This window comes from Anolis carolinensis, chromosome 1 (genome assembly GCF_035594765.1).
Source record: "Anolis carolinensis isolate JA03-04 chromosome 1, rAnoCar3.1.pri, whole genome shotgun sequence".
Lineage (NCBI taxonomy): Eukaryota > Metazoa > Chordata > Lepidosauria > Squamata > Dactyloidae > Anolis > Anolis carolinensis.
In genome coordinates, this window is record NC_085841.1 from 80,536,826 (window position 1) to 80,558,117 (window position 21,292).

The 21,292-nt window shown below is 37.9% G+C and overlaps 1 protein-coding gene across 2 annotated transcripts in view; it reads right to left on the bottom strand.

Moving 5' to 3' along the window:
- aig1 (androgen induced 1) overlaps positions 1-21,292 on the bottom strand; it is a 139,229-nt gene that overhangs the window by 32,193 nt on the left and 85,744 nt on the right. Inside the window, exon 4 of one of the 2 annotated variants that reach the window (XM_008122293.3) lies at positions 6,379-6,794. The exons of the other annotated variant lie outside the window; for it this stretch is intronic. Within the exon in view, the coding sequence (XP_008120500.1) occupies positions 6,747-6,794 (48 nt within the window). The 3' untranslated portion in view covers positions 6,379-6,746. Of the gene's footprint in view, positions 1-6,378; positions 6,795-21,292 lie in introns of those variants that run through there. 2 annotated transcript variants of the gene reach the window in all.

Consider the following 21,292-nt stretch of genomic DNA (forward strand, 5'->3'; position numbering starts at 1 on the left):
CTAAATCTCATATCGGACTTGGACAGTAAAAGCATTTCCTTCTCTTGAAAAGATATAGTTCTTTAATACTAATACTTACAACTGCTCTCAGTTGGAAGAGAAAATATGGCAAAATAACTGTTAGTTTTGTAAGATTATAGAAAGAAAACAAAACTGATGTAATCTTTCCATTTAACTGGGATCCTCTCACAAATATTCATAGGTATACCATAGCATTTGACTAATGTTATAACAATTTTTTCTTCAGTTCAGATGAGTTCCTCAGATGGCTGAAACATAAGAGCTTAACAGCACATGTTCCAGCCACATTTGCAAGTTGTCACTCAGAAATGCATTATGCATTTAGATTGTGATTTCACAATACTTTCCAAAATCCTTTTTTTTTTTTGCTTTTGAAATCTTCAATCTAAATGTACAAAGAATGATTTTCCTTCGGATAATTCTGAATGGCAATTTGCAAAGATTACAGCCCAAATACAAAACAATGAGCATTTTTCTTTCAGTCACCAATTTCTGGGCAGACCCTTGTATGTGAGACTGAACTTGTTGTCTGAACTTAGACTTATAGCAAATTCTGCAACTGAAAAGCCGGTCAAGTTTGTATACATTTATGTTTGCTTAGCTGCAAGCTTTGAGTTTTAGAGTTCATGTTTCTAACCATATACTGGTAAGGACATGTTCAGAAATTGAAGAAGTGCTTCAATCTGGGGGAAGCTTGTATGTTGTGATACCATGTAAGAGCATTCTGCTTTTCAGATATTCCTTCTGAATATATGTGAGAGTCCACAACACTGCATTTCTCCACATCAACTTCCTCCTGCTCGGTGTCCTCCAGATATCATGGGCTATAATTCATATGATGCATGAACAGTGGCTAAATTTGCTAGCACAGGTGGGATTGTATATAAAGGCATGTGAAGATGTACAGGTTGGGCAAGGCCGCAATACCAGAAATGTGTGTAGGGCTCATGTGATTCACTGTGTCTTACCTCTTGAAGGGACAAGTACTTTGAGTTGCACTTTGAAGTTTTCATGTTAAAAGTGACAGCCACTGAAATGAATTAATGGGATTGACAACTGGGAGACTTTGATTTGAATTTGCGTGATTTTAGTTGATATCTTAATAATTGATGTTTTAACTGTTTGGATTTCCATTATATTGTTTATTTCGGAATTGTATGTTGTTGACATCAAATTGTTGCCTGTTGTAAGGTTGCCCTGAGTCCCCTTCAGGTACAAATGTGGGAAATAAATAAATAATGAATAAATAAAACACCCCTTTAGAGTGTAAGAATTTACTGTTTTGCTAACCTGTTTGAGCATGGGACACGTCTTGCTATAAAAACAGTGTCCAGTAGCACTAACACAGTCTGTCTTGCACAACAATTTCAATTTTTTACGCAAACACTTATAAAAATCAACATATTAGAGTATACTGGTATATTAGTCTTAATATTAATGGATTGGTGACAGCCACTAACAACAGAAACAGCAAGCAAGGGATGGAAGATAGCCCTGTGGAGGGATGTCAATTGCCAAAGAGGGGTAAAAAGGAGGACGAGCTTTGTGGCATACTCCCATAGCCTATCCATTCTATAATTCTGCTTGGAATCATTCCAAAACAGAACGCCTCCAAATTTAGAATTGCACCACATGGCAGGAAGATGCCTCTCCCCCAGCCAATGGGGTCCTGTGCTTAAGCACATCAAAGCACAGACACCCCCCCCCCCCCCGGATTTAATTTTCCTTCAATTTTCACATTTTTAGCACTGAAGAGTAGTTGTGTTATTTGCTGTGTTCACATTCCTCTGGTGACCTTGCCTATTTAGGTATTTCTTTAGATGTCTATTTTTAAGTACTCAGCTGAAGTTTTAAGTACAATTCCTGAAATTGGATACTGAAGGGTTTTTTTTTATGGTGGCTGCAGAATTCTTACTGAATGGCAATGCCCTTGTTTTGCTCCCTTCCTTCCTTTGTAGATATAGTATATACCTGAGTTTTTAGCAACTGCCCAGTCTAACATGTTAAAAGGATATACTGAACTTTAAAATATATTACTGCTTACTTATTATTATAGTTTTTTTAACACGGTTTTAATTTTTCTTATAGGTATAACCAGTTTAATTTGTATTTTAATATGTAAGCTTTATTTGTGATTTTAATTATGTTGTAAGTCATCTTGGATAGAGAATCAAAATAATAATAAATAAATTTACTACTGGTTTTATTATCAGCACTTTAGGTTTATCAGCAGATGAGGTTTGTCAGAATGAGACATACTGCTATAGCAAATCCACTTCTTAGCCTAGATTCAATTGGTAGTCCTCACTAATCTACCCATTAAATCAGTGGAGAATAGCAATTTGACTTAGGCTCTAATTTCTAGATGTATCATATTTTACCAAGACAAAAGTAACTCCCAACCCCTTCTCACTTGCTGTCAGTAAGCGTGATGATGATGATGATGATGATAATTGTTTTGAATCTGGTGCCTCAAATTTAGGATGTGAGACACTGCCTGAGCCTTCCAATGCTACCATTTCAAATTGCCAATCTAATTATTATTTTAATAAATCCTGGATTTCCTCTTCCTAGAATTTCCTAGAGTTCAGGCCAGAAACAGCTACTTGAGGTTGATTTTATGGTGATGTGGTCTCCGCATAAAACTAAGCAATGTAAGGTGGCTTGAGGACAGCACATTTTTGTAAGTCCAAGTGGCAGGCCACAGCTTTCATTCCATGGAACATGACAGAAATGGTAGAAGAAGGGGACTGTTAATCAGTTGTTATCATTAATGAAGAGAGAATAAAAACATCTGCCCCTATCCCCAGCCCCTCAGAATGTCAGCACAGCCCGAAAGACATACAACAACCCTGTCAGCACAGTCTTCACTAGGAGTTGGTCATCAATTATAAACCTCAAATTAGTTATCTCATACAAGTCATTCAGGTTCCCTTATATTGCATGGATACTATAAGGGGATAAGCTTCTGGTGGCACAACTGATTAAGCACTGAGCTGATGAAATTACTGACCAAAAGGTCAGCGGTTTGAATCCAGGTAGCGGTGTGAACTGCTGATAGCCCCAGCTTCTGCCTACCTAACAGTTCAAAAACATGCAAATGTGAGTAGATCAATAGGTACCGCTCTGGCGGGAAAGTAATGGCACTCCATGCAGTCTACAGAGGTGTCTATGGACAATGTTGGCTCTTCAGCTTAGAAATGGAGATGAGCACCAATCCCCAAACTTTTGTTTGAAGTGCTGACTCTGTTCAATGGCCTCGAAAATCCCTATCTCCACACTCCCAGGTGCAGCTAACCAAACACAGAAATAATCCCACTCTGCCTTCTTCTTGATCTCACATTCCTTTCAGTTCAGCTGCACCAGTTTCCCACATGACCTCATCTTCCAGACCCTTATGATGCACTGTGAGTTGGGCCAAGCAGTTTATCTACTTAAATGCCCAAGAGCAGTTCAGTGCCATTGTGGCTAGGTACATCCTCATGTAGATTCCAGGATGAGATTCATAAATGGGCTTCTCTCGAGAGTCAACAACACTAGGCTATGAGCTTTTTAAAAGACAAAGAACTGGGAAATGACAAAAGTAAAAAGGAATGTGCCAGTGATTCTCAGAACTTTCCATAAAGGAATGCCCCATGTGAAGGGGCAGCAAGGAAGGGCTGAAAGAGCCTGAGGCATGGGTTGGGTGCCATGGCTTGCAAGGGAAAGCAGTGAGGGAGATGTCTCATTGCACATGAAGACTGTTTGCTTGCACAGTGTTGGACATCATCCATCTTCTACAATTCTCTACATTTACACAGTTAGATTGTAGACATTTGAAGGTATTCTAAGACTGTATTGTCACTGGGGTGTTGTGTGGTTTCTCAGCTGCATGGCCGTGTTCTAGCAACATTTCTAAGACTACTCTAAGACTGTTGGGACAATTAACAAGGATTACAATGCTCAATTATTGTCACACATTCTAAAAGTGAAAAATCAAATCTTTAAATGATCTACATGTATTTATTTGCTTGTTTAAAGTATTTCTGTATCACCTTCCAGCTCACAAGGGCTCCCGAGGTGATGAACAAATAAAAACCAATTTAAAGTAACACAAAAAACATTTAGAACATTAAAATAACCTTTAACAACTCCTAAGCAGTCTTAGGAGTCTAAAGCAGTCTTAGGAGTCTAAAGCAATCTAAAAACAATCTCAAAATCCGGTTTTGAAAAAGTTCATTAAGTGCAATATTGTCTACTTAGATTTAAACACTCAATGGTGTTATAATTCCATTATTTAAACTGACATGGTGGCACAGTGAAATGTTTTAACCAAAGTTGTTTGGTTATGATCGGTGTAAGTCTTTCCTCTAGGCTTGCCTTAGTTTCCACTAAAGTTTCCACATTTGTAAGCAATCTAACAGCTTAACGCTTATACAGAGAAATAAAATAAAATGGGCATTTCACTTTCACCTCTTCCACGTCTTCAACAAAAATCTGTCATGTTTAATAAAAAAAACACTTTTTGGAGATGTGATTTTGACTTCTGAGCTAAATCAAAAGTTTATACAATGATCCCAGATCTATTCCCAAATTATTAAATATTTGAACAGGGAAAATATGCTTGTTGCTGTTTATGAAACAAATCAGGAAAACATGTTAATGAACATCAGCACTATCCCTACAAGGAGATAATTATTAAGAAGCAATTAACAAGCACACAATAGATTATAATGGAAATTACAACAGTGATTGCCAATGTTCTGATATTGTTTCTGGAGTATCAGAAAGGTGACACCACTATTGTAATTTTCATTACAATCTATTCTTGTGAAATATTGTACCAAAGATTGAGATTCTTCATTTACATTTGTTCTGAGCATGATTTGATCTCACCTTTTTCTTCATACATTGTGCCTTAAAAGAAGAATGTGGAGGTGATACAACTTGGAGCAGATGGTTCAAGGATGGCAGAACAAACAGATACCTACTGCTGCTAGAGACAGCAGAGATGGAAATTTATGGCTGCCAATTTGGCTTGAAATATGTTCTACAAACTCTGCGACTTGAGTCAGGAAGGGCGAGATGGTAGAAAAATGCATTAATCAAAGGCAAGTTAGTAAAACAACACATTGACAACTTTTGTACTGTGTTTGCACATAAATGCCCACAGCAAGGTTAGGAATTATTGTTTTAATGAAGCAAATATCAAGAGGATATGGTGGGAAAAGACCAGATAGCGCTGATTTTCTAACATTATAGTATTAATATTGACTTCACAATGGCCAGTGGCTTCCATATCTGGTCGGTGTTGAATCCACTATACCAGTGATGGTGAACCTATGACATGCGTGTTAGCACTGACATGCTTAGCCATTTTTGCTGACACGCGGTTGCGTGCCAAGAAAGACGTTTCATCCTTGGCTCCTGCACGGCCAGGTGCAGTAGCCAAGGATGAAACATTTGCTGTAGTGTGGCAGTTGCTGCTAGTGTGGCAAAAGGGGCTCCACCAGGCCGGGCTGCTGCCTCAGTTCAGGGTAAGTGGCCAAAGCCCCAAATGAGGGAGCAGAAAAGGAGGGGGAGCGTCGTCCAGGCATAGCGAGGGAAGGGAAGGGGAGCTGAGGAAAGAGAATGAGAGCCACCACCGGCCTCCGAGGCTGGGCCGGGCACAAAGAGAAGCCACTGCTGTGGCTCTGAGGAGGGTTTTTGTCCAGTCACATCAAGTGGTGCAGGCAGTGCAGGCTGCAGGAGGTGCCAGGTAAGCTTGGCCTGGGCTTGAGGGGAGCACCCACTTGCCTGATGCCAGCCAGAGGTGGCTTTGGTTTCCAGTTGAGCTCCCTCATCCAAGTATGGCTTGCTCCAAATCCCTGGGGTGGCGGCGGGGATAGCGCCATGCGCAGGGACGCCATCCCAACTGGGGCCCTCAGGGATCCAGCCGGAGCGGGGGAGGAAAGAGGCCCGCCGCTCGGCCAGTGCAGGCCCTCGGAGCCATATTCCCTGATGCGACAGGAGGGAGTGGCTTCAAGCAATACGGTACATTAAAAGAGGTAGGGAGGGAGAGAAGGAGGGATGGATGCTATATTTATTAAAATAAATACAGTGTCCCTACTTCGCAGATTTCCACTTATTGCGGGTGGACCTGGAACGTAACCCCTGTGATAAGTGAGGGAACACTATTAAATATAGTTACAATTATACATTTTTGTTATTTAAACTATAAATATCGCAAAATTATGGGGTTTTTCTCGAAGTGACACACCACACAAGTTATGCTTGGCTTTTTTGATTAATTTTGACACACCAAACACAAAAGGTTGCCCATCACTGCACTATACGTTTTAATCTGAATTTTGAAGGAGCCATCCAAGGTGTTGGATGTAGTTTTGAGATGAGGTTTATTTATTTATTTATTTACAGCATTTATATTCCGCCCTTCTCATCCCGAAGGGGACTCGGGGCGGATCACATTACACATATAGGCAAACATTCAATGCCTTAACATAGAACAAAGACAAGACAAACATAGCTCCGAGCGGGCCTCGAACTTATGACCTCCTGGTCAGTGATTCATTGCAGTTAATTGCAACTGGTTTGCTCTCCCGTCTGCGCCACAGCACCGGGTTCACTATCTCTGATATGGCCTTTAAATTTCAGACCAAACTGGAGACAGTTCCTGTAACTTGAATGGTTGTAAGTTCACCAGGTATTTCCTATTACTTTGTAGCAACTTGCTGGAATTCCTTCTTCTACAAACTGTTAGTAGGGGAGTCTTCCCAAGTTTTCAATCTTGCAACCTTAAAAGGGAATTTGAAGAATTATTATATTACATGTGGTGCTCGGGAGATCCAAAATGTATGACATGAAGCTCGATTAATCTTCTCCCCATTGCCCTCATGTACCTAACTCAACCCTCTCCCAAAGGCTGGTGCTCTCATAGAGAGGAAGAAAACAAAGGAAACAAGGAGTGATCAAGAAATATTTCCGTCAAAATAAAACACAGCAAGAAATCACTCAGTTTCACTGCTGATAATAGCAGGTGGAGGTTGAGATTCTATGATTTGATTTTGACTGAATATTTATAAAATCCAAATTTAGATCTGTTTTGCCCGGTTTGTATAGTAAGTGGAACATTTGGCTGCACTGTGGTCTTCTCAGTGGTATTAAGCTGCAGGTTCATGATTCATTATTTATAACACCACTGACTCTGCAAGGTATCAAAACACAGCCATTGCAAAAGAAAAAAGGTGTTATAAAATCTAGATTCTGTTTTTCTTTTCTGAACAGGTAACAGGGAAAGGTGAATTGATTACAGGAGAGCAAAATTTCTGGAATGATTTTTAAGATAAATATTTATGCTAACAAGTTTTCTAGATATACCAGGTTTTAGAATATAAGGGGCAAATGGCTCCCTGTCAGCAGAATGAATAAACTGCATTTTCTAAGAGTTTGGGCAGGACATTTTTATGATGTCAAGAACAATTGTGTTAGTTGTAAATGTAAGGTGCCATTTTTTAAAGCATGGCATAGTTCTCTTTTACAGTTATGTTTTACTACTACTGAAACAGATGTAAAAAGTTCCAGAGAAAAAACAACAACACAAGAATACCTCTATTTGAGTTGTCAACTGAAAAAAAGAATAGAGTCCCTATGCCCTTAAACAGGTTAAACAATTCTTGTCCAGTAATCTTAAATCCTCTGAAATCTGAAACTGCTCACATGGGTGTCTGAGAGTGATACCTTTGGTTTCTGATGGTTCAATGTACACAAACTTTGGTCTCATCTACATGGGCACCTAATTCTGGGGCTGGTCCTGAGCACTGCTGCTTTGGACTAGCCTCAGATTCAGCTGAGCTATTTTCATTCCCTTCTCCTAAACCATGACAGAAGCAGGAGCATACTCTAGACCTTCCAGTTGGCTCTTAGTTGGTTTGGCAGTGCTATACAGTCAGTTTTACCTGGGCTGTTGTTTGTCACTGGGACAGCTGACTGTGGAGAGCTGCTGGCTATCCTTGGGTGCCTTTGCTGACATCCTCTTTCTTTTATAATAATAATAATAATAATAATAATAATAATAAAACTTTATTTATACCCCGCCACCATCTCCCCAATGGGGACTCGGGGCGGCTTACATGGGGCCACGCCCAAAACAATACAATGTAAACAGCATATAAAAGAACAGCACAACACAATACAATAAACAATACAGTAAATAATATCCATTACAAAATAAAACAAGGAGACAATAAAAACAAGGGCAGACCACATGAACATTAAGTTAAAACTCGGGGTGAGAAAGACATAAAAATAAAAACCACAGCGAACAGGGTCATAAGGGAGTGGGGTATTCTGGAGGATAGATATTAGGGGGAGCAACAGAAAAGAAATATAAAATGGTTACTCTCCAAAAGCGCAGCGAAAGAGCCATGTTTTCAAGGTTTTTCCTAGGTTGTCTTTGCTCATGTCAGCAAAGGAGCCCAGCAACAGCAAGGAGAAAAGCGAAATGGTGGTGTTGACCTATGTGGACAGCTAGACTAGTTTGAATGAGCTCGTCCAGCTGTTCACATCAGACCCAAAATGTAGGGATGCTCCAGAGTTTAGATGAGCTCCAACAAACTGAATCTAGAGGGCTGAGAACCCCTTCAGACATGGCTTCTGGTTAGTAAACAATGCTAAGAGAAAAGGAAATTTCTCTACAATTGGCAACAGAACATTAGATTTGGACTGGTATCCTTCCAAAATATAATGAATGCTATTTTTATGAATAAAAATTGCAAATCATTTCAGGATAATACATTTATTAGGAAAGGTTAAAGTTCACAAGAGTTTGTAGGATTCTTCAAACAAAGAACAAAGTAATAATAAGAATGGGATGGGTAGATAGACACACAAATTATGTATGTATATCTGGGGAAAAGGAAAAAATAAAAAGAGTAATCGGGTCTCTATTTTTAAAAGGATCTTGTTTATATCATTGAACATGACATCAAACAACCACATACAAAAGGGGTCTACAAGTCCATACGACAAAGCAAGCAAAGAGTTGTTTCAGTTATCGGTATTCACCATTTACAATGCACTATAATTTCAGAAGACATCTCCCAATTCTGCTGTTACTTACCAGATTCTTACCATAGAATGACATTGTAGGACACTTCCCTCTAAGGCAGTGGTTCTCAACCTAGGGTCCCCAGATGTTTTGGGCCTACAACTCCCAGAAATCCCAGTCAGTTTACCACCTGTTAGGATTTCTGGGAGTTAAAGGCCAAGAACATCTGGGGACCCCCAGTTGAGAACCACTGCTCTAAGGCATTTGTAGATCCTCTAGGGTGATTCTAAAGTAAACCTCCACTAGATATTGATTATAGACACTCTAGAGGACCTACAAATGCCTAGAGGGAATATATCTTTTTGGTCATGTGTAGGGCAGCAATGGAAGTGGCAGCAAATATAGTAACCTGTGAATAATCAAATCCATGAATGTATAACTTGCAAATGTAGAGAGATGACAGAGGGGAAAACCTCTGTATCTGTGACGGCTCTTCACATGACTCAAAATGTGAATATTTCAGTTCTTGATATCATGGAGAGCTACCACAGATATAAAAAGCTTTGCTCTTCAGAAAACTGGCTTTCATGCTAAAGAGTAATGTACAGCAGAACAAAAGGAGGCCTAGTAGCTGTCTCTCTCCTTATTTATGCAGATCAGCTCAGCATTTACATTAACTAATTCAAAAAAGACAGCAACCTGTTTCTGGTTTGCCTTCCATAATTTATTTTCTTAGGTTAACTACTACCTGTATCAAAATTCATGTTATAGTGCTTCTCCATGATCATTCAAGCCTGCCTTTATTAAATGCTTTGATCTGGTGGCTTGGCCAGCAAGTATCAAAGAAGCTTTTTCATTGCTGGCTGAACTGAGATGTTAGGCACTACATTTCTTTGCAGCCAGTGTACAATAATCTTAAACCACTAAATTACTTCACTCTAATTAACATTTTATTTTTTTAAAAGCCTCCTAAATTTCTATACAAGGTTCATTTGACATTTATTTAGTTTTTAAGCACAAGATGGAAACTGCTTATTTTTTAAAAGTGAAGCAAGACAAAAAAGCCCAACAATATTAAATGACATCAGTGCATACAAATGCAGTGATAATTGTGTCAACATTATGCCAGAAACTGGTTAACTAAAAAAAGACAAAAATTTAACAACAACATAATTTGGCTGTGATTCACATGACTTGAATAACTACTAGTTATTTCTGTACTTTTATGGGGCTAGGGAAAAACCTACTAAAACCTATATATAGAAACCAGTGAAAAGGTTTGTGCCAGATATGCTAGATTATAATGAAATATGGTTTTCTTGTTTCTAGAGCACTCCTTTATTGTTTTTGCACTTATAGAAAAGAATATAGTTCGAAAGAAAACCTAGTTCCAAACAATGAATATGGCACAAAAACAAACTGATAATACTGAATGCATAAGAATTTGATGAATAACTTGCTAGGATTTCCTGACTCCACCTATAACAGTGCATAGTATTTAATAATGCACTGGAGTGATTTTAGATTAGATACAGTAGAGTCTCATTTATCCAACATAAATGGGCCAGCAAAATGTTGGATAAGCGAATATGTTGGATAATAAAGAGGGATTAAGGAAAAGTCTATTAAACGTCAAATTACAGTATGATTTATAAATTAAGCACCAAAACATCATGTTTTACAACAAACTGACAAAAAAAGCAGTTCAACGTTATGTAGTAATTACTCTATTTATGAATTTAGCACCAAAACATCGCAATGTATTGAAAACATTGACTACTAAAACATTGGCTACTAACAAATTGACTACTAATAAAGATAGAATTGCATAATTGCACTTCCCTGTATTTTGTTGGCTGCCCTGAGTTCCTTCAGGGAGATGGTGGTGGGGTAGATATAGATATATATATATATAACTCAATTTCCTGACTACAAATAATATGCACATTAAAAAATAAAATAGGAGCATTTGTTATATACCTTCTCCATCTAGCACTCTCTCCCTGAAACTTCTTAGCATAACACTTTTTAAAGCAGCCATTTCCCTTCCTTCCCCCCCCCCCTTTCATATGTACATTTGTGTTCATAATATAGCCAGAGTATACAGTTTGCTTCTTTCACCAACTAGGATCTGGCATCTCTTAGGTCACCTCTCCATGGCATTCCTTTAATCTCTTCCTGTAATTTGTACAAAATTATTTTATAATGTGTGAATACTGGTTTGTCGGTACACTGTTCTCATGATTTTCTGGAAAACAATTCATCAAAATTGCTTGCTGCATAAAACCACTCTTTTCCCCCTTCAAAAATTCATTGTCTGTTTTGTGCGTCCAACCTTGTATAATATTTTGGAAAAAGTTACCCTTTTCTGTACTGAACAGAGTAAATATTTTGTCAGTTGTTAAGGATGAGCTACAGAGCAAGACCCAGTCACACATCCAAATTCAGCAGGAAGACTTGGAACTGCTTTAGAACTTTGTTCCAGATCGTGATTGGTAAAATACTTCAGAGGCCAGCAGAAATACCAGCTACTCAAGTAATTCAGGAAAATATGAGTGAACCTTTTTCAAAGGAGTTGGAATTTCCCCCTCTCTGCCCCACAAAGGGTTTTCAAAATCAAAACAGACATTTATCTTACAGAGAGATGGTGCAGAGTTCCTACCCCTATGTCCAGCCATTGATTCAAGCAATGGATTAACAGCGACATATGCATAATGCCTCTGATGAGTAGAACTGTGTGATGAACTGAGAAAAGAGAAAAATTGACTGTCTCTAAGTTACAATGGCCATACTTCAAACGTATGCGTATTTCAGATTTAAGCTATGCTATGTCCCCATTCGAGCTGTCTTTAGTGGGACCACTGAAAAACACAGTAAAAGGAAATGTAAACATGGATACAGACATATGGCATGTGTATGTGCCTTAACTTTCCTGCCAACCCAAAATTTAATAGGATTTTCTTAGAAAAGGAATATTCAAATGTGTTTTTGTCATTTCCTTCTTCAGAAATATATCCTATGTCAGTTAGCACTGAAGTACTAACCAAAGCTGAGCTTACTTAGCTTTCAAGATCAAATGGAATCTGGTGCTTTTAGCGTATTTAAGCTTTTTACTTCAGAGCACATTCAAACTTATGGGACAGGTGAAAAAATCCACAGTGGGAATAAAACATGGATAGCACTGGAAATTTACGAAGTGCAGCAGTAAAAGTGTCCTATATATATATATCAGGGGGAAACCCTGGTAATTACAGCTATAATTCTAGCCAAATTCCAAGATTTTTAGTCAATGTGAAGAAGCCCTCATTTTAAGGCACCAGTCCATGGATAACTGCATCAAGCTTTTCCCTTTCCCAGGAGATGGGGTTACTGAGACACAAAATTGAGAAATCTATGAGCAGAAGTGCCTTGTATTCAAAAAACAATAACTTTTTCTCATTAATCCACCTGACATTCAGCAGAAGTCTTGCTATGTTCCAATAATGTTTTTGTCACAAATCCTTTCTGTGAGGTTAAAATTTTGTTCTGTGGAGAAATATGGAGAAGGAGGAGAGAGGGGAATGAAACAATTCCCTGATTTTGAAGTTCTGCTTGCATCAGTCTTGCAACTAGAAATACCTAATCTATGGAGTTCTTCAAACTTCTTCCTGTACATTTCCTTCCTGATGCCCAATTCCTTTTATCTAGTTCAAGTCTAAAACTAATTTAACAATGGCATCTTCATCTCATATCCATAGTTATTGTTTATTCATTTATTGTCTTTCTGTCTCTTTTTGAATTCACTTTTGTCCTAATCATTCTGTTCACATTTCCATCCAACTGTTGACACACATTGTAGGTTGTAGTAAGTTTGATGTGGGTTGACAAGAGTTGTTGAGGGGCAGATGGTGGTTTGGAGAGTGTGTTGGAAAACCTGTGGTGGTTTGGAGAGTGTGTTGGAGACTTCATGCTTATTTGGGAAAGAACAAAAGGCTCTGCGTGTTTTGTTGTTTGGGTAGAAGACCACGGCAACTGTGCTTTTGGATACCTGGTTCTTTAACCAGACCTAACAGAGTCACTTCCGCAACAAGAGTTTTATGACTGCATAGAACCCCAGACACATTTTACGGTATTACAATTTTCTTACTGTCCTGTTGGGTGGCAATGTGGTTTTATTGCATCTCATCATAATCCTATCTATGACAACACAGTAAAAAATCAGCGGAATCTAAGCTATGAACCATAAAGTTGGAGATAGAAACTACAATCATTGCAAAAATAATTATCATAAGAAAATAGCTATTTCAAGGAATGGTTGTCAACTCAGTAAACAGATCTTAATGATCTCTGATATTTTAAACAATGCAGTGTAAATGCTGAAAATAAATACAGTTCCAGACTGCAGTGGAAACCAAAATCCATGGATACTCAAGTCCCATTATAAACAGTGGTGTCTCTTGTATAAGATGGCAAAATCAAGGCTTGCTTTTGGGAATTTTTTTTTGGGGGGGGGGTATTTTCAAGCTGTGGGTGGTTGAATCCATACATGCTGAACTCATGAATATGCTGACTGATTGCCCAACCCGATTCTGAGAACAAAGGGATAAGTGTGTCAACTTAAGCTACAAATAATGCGATCGCTGTTGCCCTTTTTGGTCAAAAGATATTTAGCCGTTTGTGTTCCTTCTATTTTTATCAGTTTTATACTAATTTATGCAATGTTTTTGATACAAAATAAATAAATAAAATAGCTACAAATAAATAGTCTTTAACATGCAGACTTATACCTACATGAGGAAATAAAGATGAAGGTTCAATACATAAGCCAAAATTAAACAGAGATGCTGGCATTGTGAGAGGCAGCAAGAGAGAGCGGGGAGGGGGATAGCACCATCTTCCCACCCGTCCCTCAGGGACTACTACCTCAGAGGAAATTCCCTTCCTCCCCCTCTCCTCTCCTGACTGCCAACAGCTGCACAAGATATCTGGGAAACATGGACAGGTGGCCACATATTTCCTTTTGCTTTGTAAGGGTCTAATTTTGATGTGTGAAAGGAGACATGGAGTGACACCACTTTCTTTGACTGGAAGATAAATATCTCCACATTTGTCTCACATCTTAGCATGAAAAGTGCTACAACTGTTGGTGGACATAAGCCCTTTTCATTTAAATGTGAAGAGTAGGTAAGCACTTAGTCTTACTGCAAGACATAAAACAGTTATTTCCAACTGTCTTTGCTGCTATGTTGGAAAGACTGCAGTAGACACACACACACACACACACAAACATGTCCCAGAATAGCCAAACTCAACATTTCTCCTTTGCTACCACTCACCAAAATGCTTTCATTCTTAGCACATTTGATATTAGGGATTAAAAAGAACAAAACAATAACACATACAATTTCCTGTCTGAGCAAGTTTTGAGTGCCCTCGCTTTAGCACTGTTCTTTGCTGTTAATTTAACAGACAGATGAAAAACAAAAAAGAATTTAGCACTTAATCCTTGCATAGTCATAAGAGTCAACATTCTGTCTTGCCAACCGGTATTTGGTAGCAATTTGTTTTGCTCCTTTTTTGCATAGTTCTCAATTCAAGCAAGATAGACAGACCATCTTATTCTCCTGCTGACTTTTTCTTGTATTTGTGTCCTAAACATTCCATGTGGGTAGAAGGGTCCACAAGTACTTCCATGTCACTGTTGATCTGCTTCATGTTGTGGTTGGCTATACATCACCATCTGCCATGGGACAAGGCTTTGAACTCCCCTTTATTTTATTTGTGATTGAACCATGGAGACATATTATCTCTGTCCGCTTCACAGATTCTAGTCACAATGAATTGATAAAAAAATGACACCAGAAAATGTTTTAAGAGGTCCCCAAAACCTCACAGTTTTACAGGACATTCTAAGTCAAGACTGCGGAGGAAGTACATTCACTGATAAATTTTAGGATGAGGTATGCATGATTTCCAAGGGTTTCTTACTTGAAATCATTTAACAAAAACAAATTAAAGCCTTCTCTACTTCAAATTTGACAAATGAAATCTGTAACAATTTGGAATAAGAGGAGGCTAACTAAGAATGAAAGATCTGTAAGCATAATACTACTATTGAAAACATATTCCAGGACTGAACCTATTGCTCAGTGGTACTGTGTTCCTTAATTCTGACAGCATGTTTGTCTTCAGAACTATTAGTGCACTGCAAACAAACAAACAAACAAAACTTCTAAACTAGCTCACCCCTGTTTTAAATAGCCCAAAGCAAATGGACATTTTATTTAGTTTGCATATTACTTACATTGTTTATGTATCATCATCATTATCATCATTGTGTTGTATAATGTATAGTAACTGCGTAATAATAAATCCTAACATTGATAAGAGGACAATAAACCAGAAAAAATAAGTTGCATTACACAAATAAGTGGCAGCAAAATCCTTTCCAAATAAAATTGACTTTATTTAATAGAGTTTATGACCAGGAAAGTTTATAAAGAACTGTAACTCGAGATGGTTTAGGAGCCTTATGAAACAAATGAAATCAAGATTTACACACACACATACTCAGAGCATTATCTGAGCAGAGAACTATAATCGAGAAGATTTTATGAGATGAATTCAGCACATCATAACTAGTGTAAGTAATACACTTAAAGGAGTTAGACACTAATCTCTTTGGTTGTCTGAGTCTGAAAATATTATTCAGGTTTTGTTTTCAAAGGAAGCAGCTGTATAACTTGAAGATGCCAATTAGTAAGAGTGAAATGAGGCAACAAGTGAAATTATGAATTTTGTATAAGCACTGAATCTAGCACTAGCTGCATATCCACTCTTGCCTGCCGATTAATGCATGGACCGTTTTATGTATAAACAAATCACATTGCTTTTTAGCGTTTCATTTCTCTGATTCTGGATGGCATCCTTCAGAATAATTAAAAATACTGTTATGTCTTAATTGCCCCCCCCCCACACACACACACACATATATATATATATTCTACTTATGCAGAAAAGTGATCTAGACATAGTGAACTAAGCAAAGTTATGAATGAATTGGAATACTGTGTCCAATTCTGGACACCACAATAGAAGGGAGATGTTGACAAGCTGGAATGTGTCCAGAGGAGGGTGACTAAAATGATCAAGGGTCTGGAGAACAAGCCCTATGAGAAGCGGCTTAAAAGGAGACATGATGGCCGTGTATAAATATGTGAGGGAAAGTCATAGGGAGGAGGGAACAAAGTTGATTTCTGCCACCCTGGAGACTAGGACAAGGAACAACAGCTTCAAACTACAGGAAAGGAGATTCAACCTGAACATTAAGAAGAACTTCCTGACTGTGGGAGCTGTTCTGCAGTGGAACTCTCTGCCCCGGAGTGTGGTGGAGGTTCCTTCTTTGGAGGTTTTTAAGCAGAGGCTGGATGGTCATCTGTCAGCAGTGCTTTGATTGCGATTTTCCTGGTTCGTGGTAGGGGGTTGGACTGGATGACCCATGAGGTCTCTTCCAACTCTAGGATTCTATGAGTGATTAGGAATGGATAGATTGTGATTTCCTTCCATTATAGTTCAGTTACTTTTCCTGCAGCTTGGTTCAAGGAATTGAAAAAGTGAGTCTAAATTCTCTTCTTTGTTCTTTTGAAGATTGTTTTTTCTGCCAGAGCACTTTTTCAAAAGAGCAACAAGAAAAGTGCATGCAAAGGAAACACAGGGAAACAGCAATCTAGTCAAAAAAGTGGACATTCAAGGACACAGAAAACCAAACATGTCAATCATAGGTTGCTTTAGTGCCAAAAAATTAAACAATCTATTTTTGTATTGGTAATAGTTGTCAAAAAGAATAATTTGCAACTTTCAAGGTCCTCTTCTGGCTCCATTTTATTGGGCACACTGCTTTCCCTACATACAGGTGATATAGTTGTGGACTTGTTGTTATGTGCCTTCAAGATTACTATGATATAGGGTTTTCCTAGGGTTTTCTTAGCATGGTTTATTCAGATGTTTGCCACTATCTTCCTCTTAGGCTAGTAGAATATGATTTATTCAAAGTCACCCAGTGAGCTTCCATAGCTGACCAGGGATTTGAACTCTGGTCTCCCAGAGTTTTAGTTCAATAGTCAAACAACTACACCACATTGGCTCTCAAATCAAATGAATTCATGGACTACTTTAAAGGAAATTATAAGTAAATTGCTATCCAACCCATGACACTTGCTATTGGAGTTTCACTGTGTTTTCTTATATAGTTAATGTTATTTCCAGAAAAATGAATCGCACATTAATAAAGCAATGAAAATATGCAGGTATCCATGGCTACTGTTGTGATCTTAGCAACATCATTTGTGCAGCTGTGAATGTTTGTAACATTGCCAAGTAAGCCGCAGCATAGCATTAGGGAAATGACTAGTAAATACTGGTGTTGGATCTGTAAGGCTACATTTTCTAAAGCAGTTGCAAAGTTTTATATCTAAAGACCAATGTGTTTCTGGCCCATATCATTTTAATCTTTTTCCTGCAAAGAAGAATACTAGGAAGCAATTAATGGGTATTGTGGTAAACAGATAGAAATGATTGACAGAAACTTGTCTAGTAATGACGGTTTATATTCATCAAAAGAATTGTGATGATTTTCTCATTTCCTTTTCAATATTTCTGAAATGCTAATAAGTTTTTGTAGAACTTTTAAAGCTTTAACCCCAATCAAATCCTAGCAAAGAGTGGACTATAGTCAACTTCAATGCACATCAGAACACTAAACCATAGTTAAACAATCGTTGGAAAGACAGGGATGTGTGAGCCTGGCTTAACATTTGCAAATATACAATACAGTAGAATCTAGCTTATCCAACCTTCACTTATCCAACGTTCTGTATTATTCATCGCAGTCTGCCTTTTAGTAGTCAATGTTTTTGTAGTCAATGTTTTCAATACACTGTGATGATTTGGTGCTAAATTCGTAAAAACAGTAATTACTACATAACATTACCATGTATTGAACTGCCTTTTCTGTTGATTTGTTGTAGAACATGATGTTTTGGTGTTTAATTTGTAAAATCATAATGTAATTTGACATTTAATAGGCTTTTCCTTAATCCCTCCTTATTATACAACATTTTCGCTTATCCAACGTTTTGCCGGCCTGTTTATATTGGATAAGTGAGACTCTACTGTAAATAGAATAGAATAGAATATAGTTTCTGTTATTTTGCAGTAGAATGTAACCCGATTTTTCTTTACAATAAAGTTGTAGGTTGGGGCTGAACAACAAAATATGCTTTGAAGGCCTTGATAGAAATACAGCCTCCATAATGTTTCTCCCAAAATATCTCCAGGCATCAGGTTTCTTGTGTATGAAATGGGAATGAAATTTCTTTATCCTCATTCTGTCTTCCACTGCTAAGTTTCATATGTGATGTTTACATGAAATAGCTACATGTAGAATATTGTCTTGTATTATTTTATATTTCATTGCTCTACCAAAAACTGGGAATGAGACTTACAAGATAAAAAGAGGAGCATGGAAAACTAAATTTAGGCAACAACATTCAAAAATGATGTTTGAAATGGTATTAGATTGGCTATAGAAATAAAACCATTTAAACATCCCAGATTTAAAAGCAAAGGAATATTTATTTGCAGCACACTAAAGAAAGTTTTTGCCTTTGAAAACACTCAGTTTCTAAAGCAGTGGTTCTCAACCTGTGGGTCCCCAGATGTTTTGGCCTACAACTCCAGAAATCCCAGACAGTTTATCAGCTGTTAGGATTTCTGGGAGTTGAAGGCCAAAACATCTGGAGACCCACAGGTTGGGAACCATTGTTCTAAAGGCATGTTGGAACAAATACAATGAAAGAATTGCAAAGAAGGTGCCATACAGTCTCCCTAGGAAGTGTGGTCCAGAGCCAAAGAGATGCTATCCCAAAGGCCATTTCTTATGTTCCCATCAAATGTATTTGTGAGGAAGGTAGCATCAATAAAAGCCCTTCTTCTAAAGATCTCAGAACTTGAATAGCTTCATGAGGAAAGACAGGGTCATTCAGACACCCTGGATCTATAGTGCTTTATAGGTCATAACCAGCATTCTGAATCATGCCTTAAAGCAATAGCCAGTAGAGCTATTGCAATAAGGAAATGGTGTGCTTCTTAAAATCAGACCCAATTAGGAATTTGGCTAAAGATGACGTTCCCGAGAGCAGTCCCCAGGACATTGCATAATCTAGTCTCAATGAAATATAATTAAGACATGTGTCACTCTAGCCAGATCAGTCATCTTTAGGAATGTGCTCATGGTATTATCATGTTATCAATAAATAATACCAAATATTGTTTTAATAAAGGAAGCAACATGTAATTTTTGCAATTTTCTTCCAGCATAACTGCAGAGACCAAGTTTCTCCACTTTAGCCATGTCAAAATATAGCTTTTGGCCAGGATACTGGAATAACAAAAGGAAGCTCTTTATCCTAACACCAGAGGTCCTTCCGTGCAGTCTGTGTCTGTTTCCAAATGGACTTGACTTAATTAAACAAAATGAATGATTCTGAGAGATACCAGGTAGACTGTCTAGAATATGGTTTTAATCTAGCCTGCCTGGTCTCATGGACGCTTCACAATATGAGCCTTCACAATCCTCACAACTCTTAAAAATCTCTAGTGCACTCATGGTTCTGGTGAAAAGAAAATATGCTAAAGAAGAAAAACTGTAAGTAACATTTGAGGATGAATGAAAAGAAAAAGAGAGGGAGGAGAATGTTTAAAACTTCTTTTAAAATGGTTTATATTTTAGTATGAGCTTTTCTATATATCAATGCCGTTTCTCATCCACTGCATCTGAGGAAGTGGCCTAATACCCACAAATGCTTGTGCTAAAATATAAAACAGTCACAAAAGGGCCACTAGAGTCCTTTTTTCTCATTCTCTCATTATACTGCACAGACCAGTAGGGTTACTTCTGTGCGTGGAAATAGTTTCATTTTAAAAAGGAACCATTATCCTACTCTTATTTCATCTCTTCTTTTCTGACTTACTCAAGGAAATTTCAAAGAAGGGAGGGAGAGCTGGTTCAATTGATGCAGGCTGTGAGTGCCTGCTGCTCAATTTATGTTTCGTCCACCCCCTTTTCTTTTTACTGGTGTGTCAGTGAAGGCAGGGTTGAGGACCCATCTTGTGCATCCCTCCCCTCTTGTGGTCCTCCATGGTTTCTTGGAGATTAGATGCAATAATGTTCCTCTTTTTGATGAAAAAACAAGTTGCAAATCTGCCCTAGATATTCCCTAAGATGTAGAGCCCATTATTTTCACATTAGAGCATGGGTCCAAAACGTTTTGCACCCAAACAAGGATGGGTTATGGAGAAAGACTTCATAAAGTGAAGTTATGACTCATTAGGGAACATCCATGGAAAGTTGAGAGAGGAGATTAAAATGTAAATAATGTAAGAGAGTAAAATGATTTAAATAAAAGATAATTGGAAATATATAAACAAAGGCAGAAGAGCATCTCAGTCTCTGTCAAAAAACTGAAGACACAGAGAACAATCCTCCACTGTGTGGTTAAAAAGGAAGCAGTAGTTTAGCCATAAACACAGATGGTATAAGACAGAAGGTCTTCTTGTCTTGACATCCTTCAATTCCGGAGTTTTCTAGCTGACATTTTGCCCAGATGCAGAAACTTTATGTGTGACACACAGAGACCACAAATAATACCTCTTGAGTCCCCGATCTCCCTTCTCATGTTTCTTTAACTTTAGACTGGACAGCTCTCCAGCACATAACAAACACCTTCAGACAGAAAAGTATTCTCCAGAAAGCAAGATGTCTGTCTGCACTACCGGCTACTCATTACAAAAATTGAAAGACTCTTTTAAATAGATTCATTATAGGAAATTTACTGAGCCCCACTCCCAAATGGTTATGTTTATTATTCCCTTCTTTTTTCCATGCCGGGTCTCAAAGTGGCTAACAACTCTTTGCATCCTGATTTCTTTCATCCACTTTCTAACTAAAAATATTGCTTACCTAATCAGTAAATTAAATAATATTTTTGAAATACTACAATATGATCATTTAGGAAGCTTAACCCTGAAGAAATCCAAAGTAACTGAAATAAAAAAATCCTTCATTGTATTTCCTCACCCCTGAAATAATTAAAGATATACATATTTTATCTCTCACAAATACTTCACAATAGGCAGAAGCCACAAAAATGTGTTTGGATAAAACTCAGAAGTTTTGGATGAACAGCAAATCTACAGAGATCAAGAGGA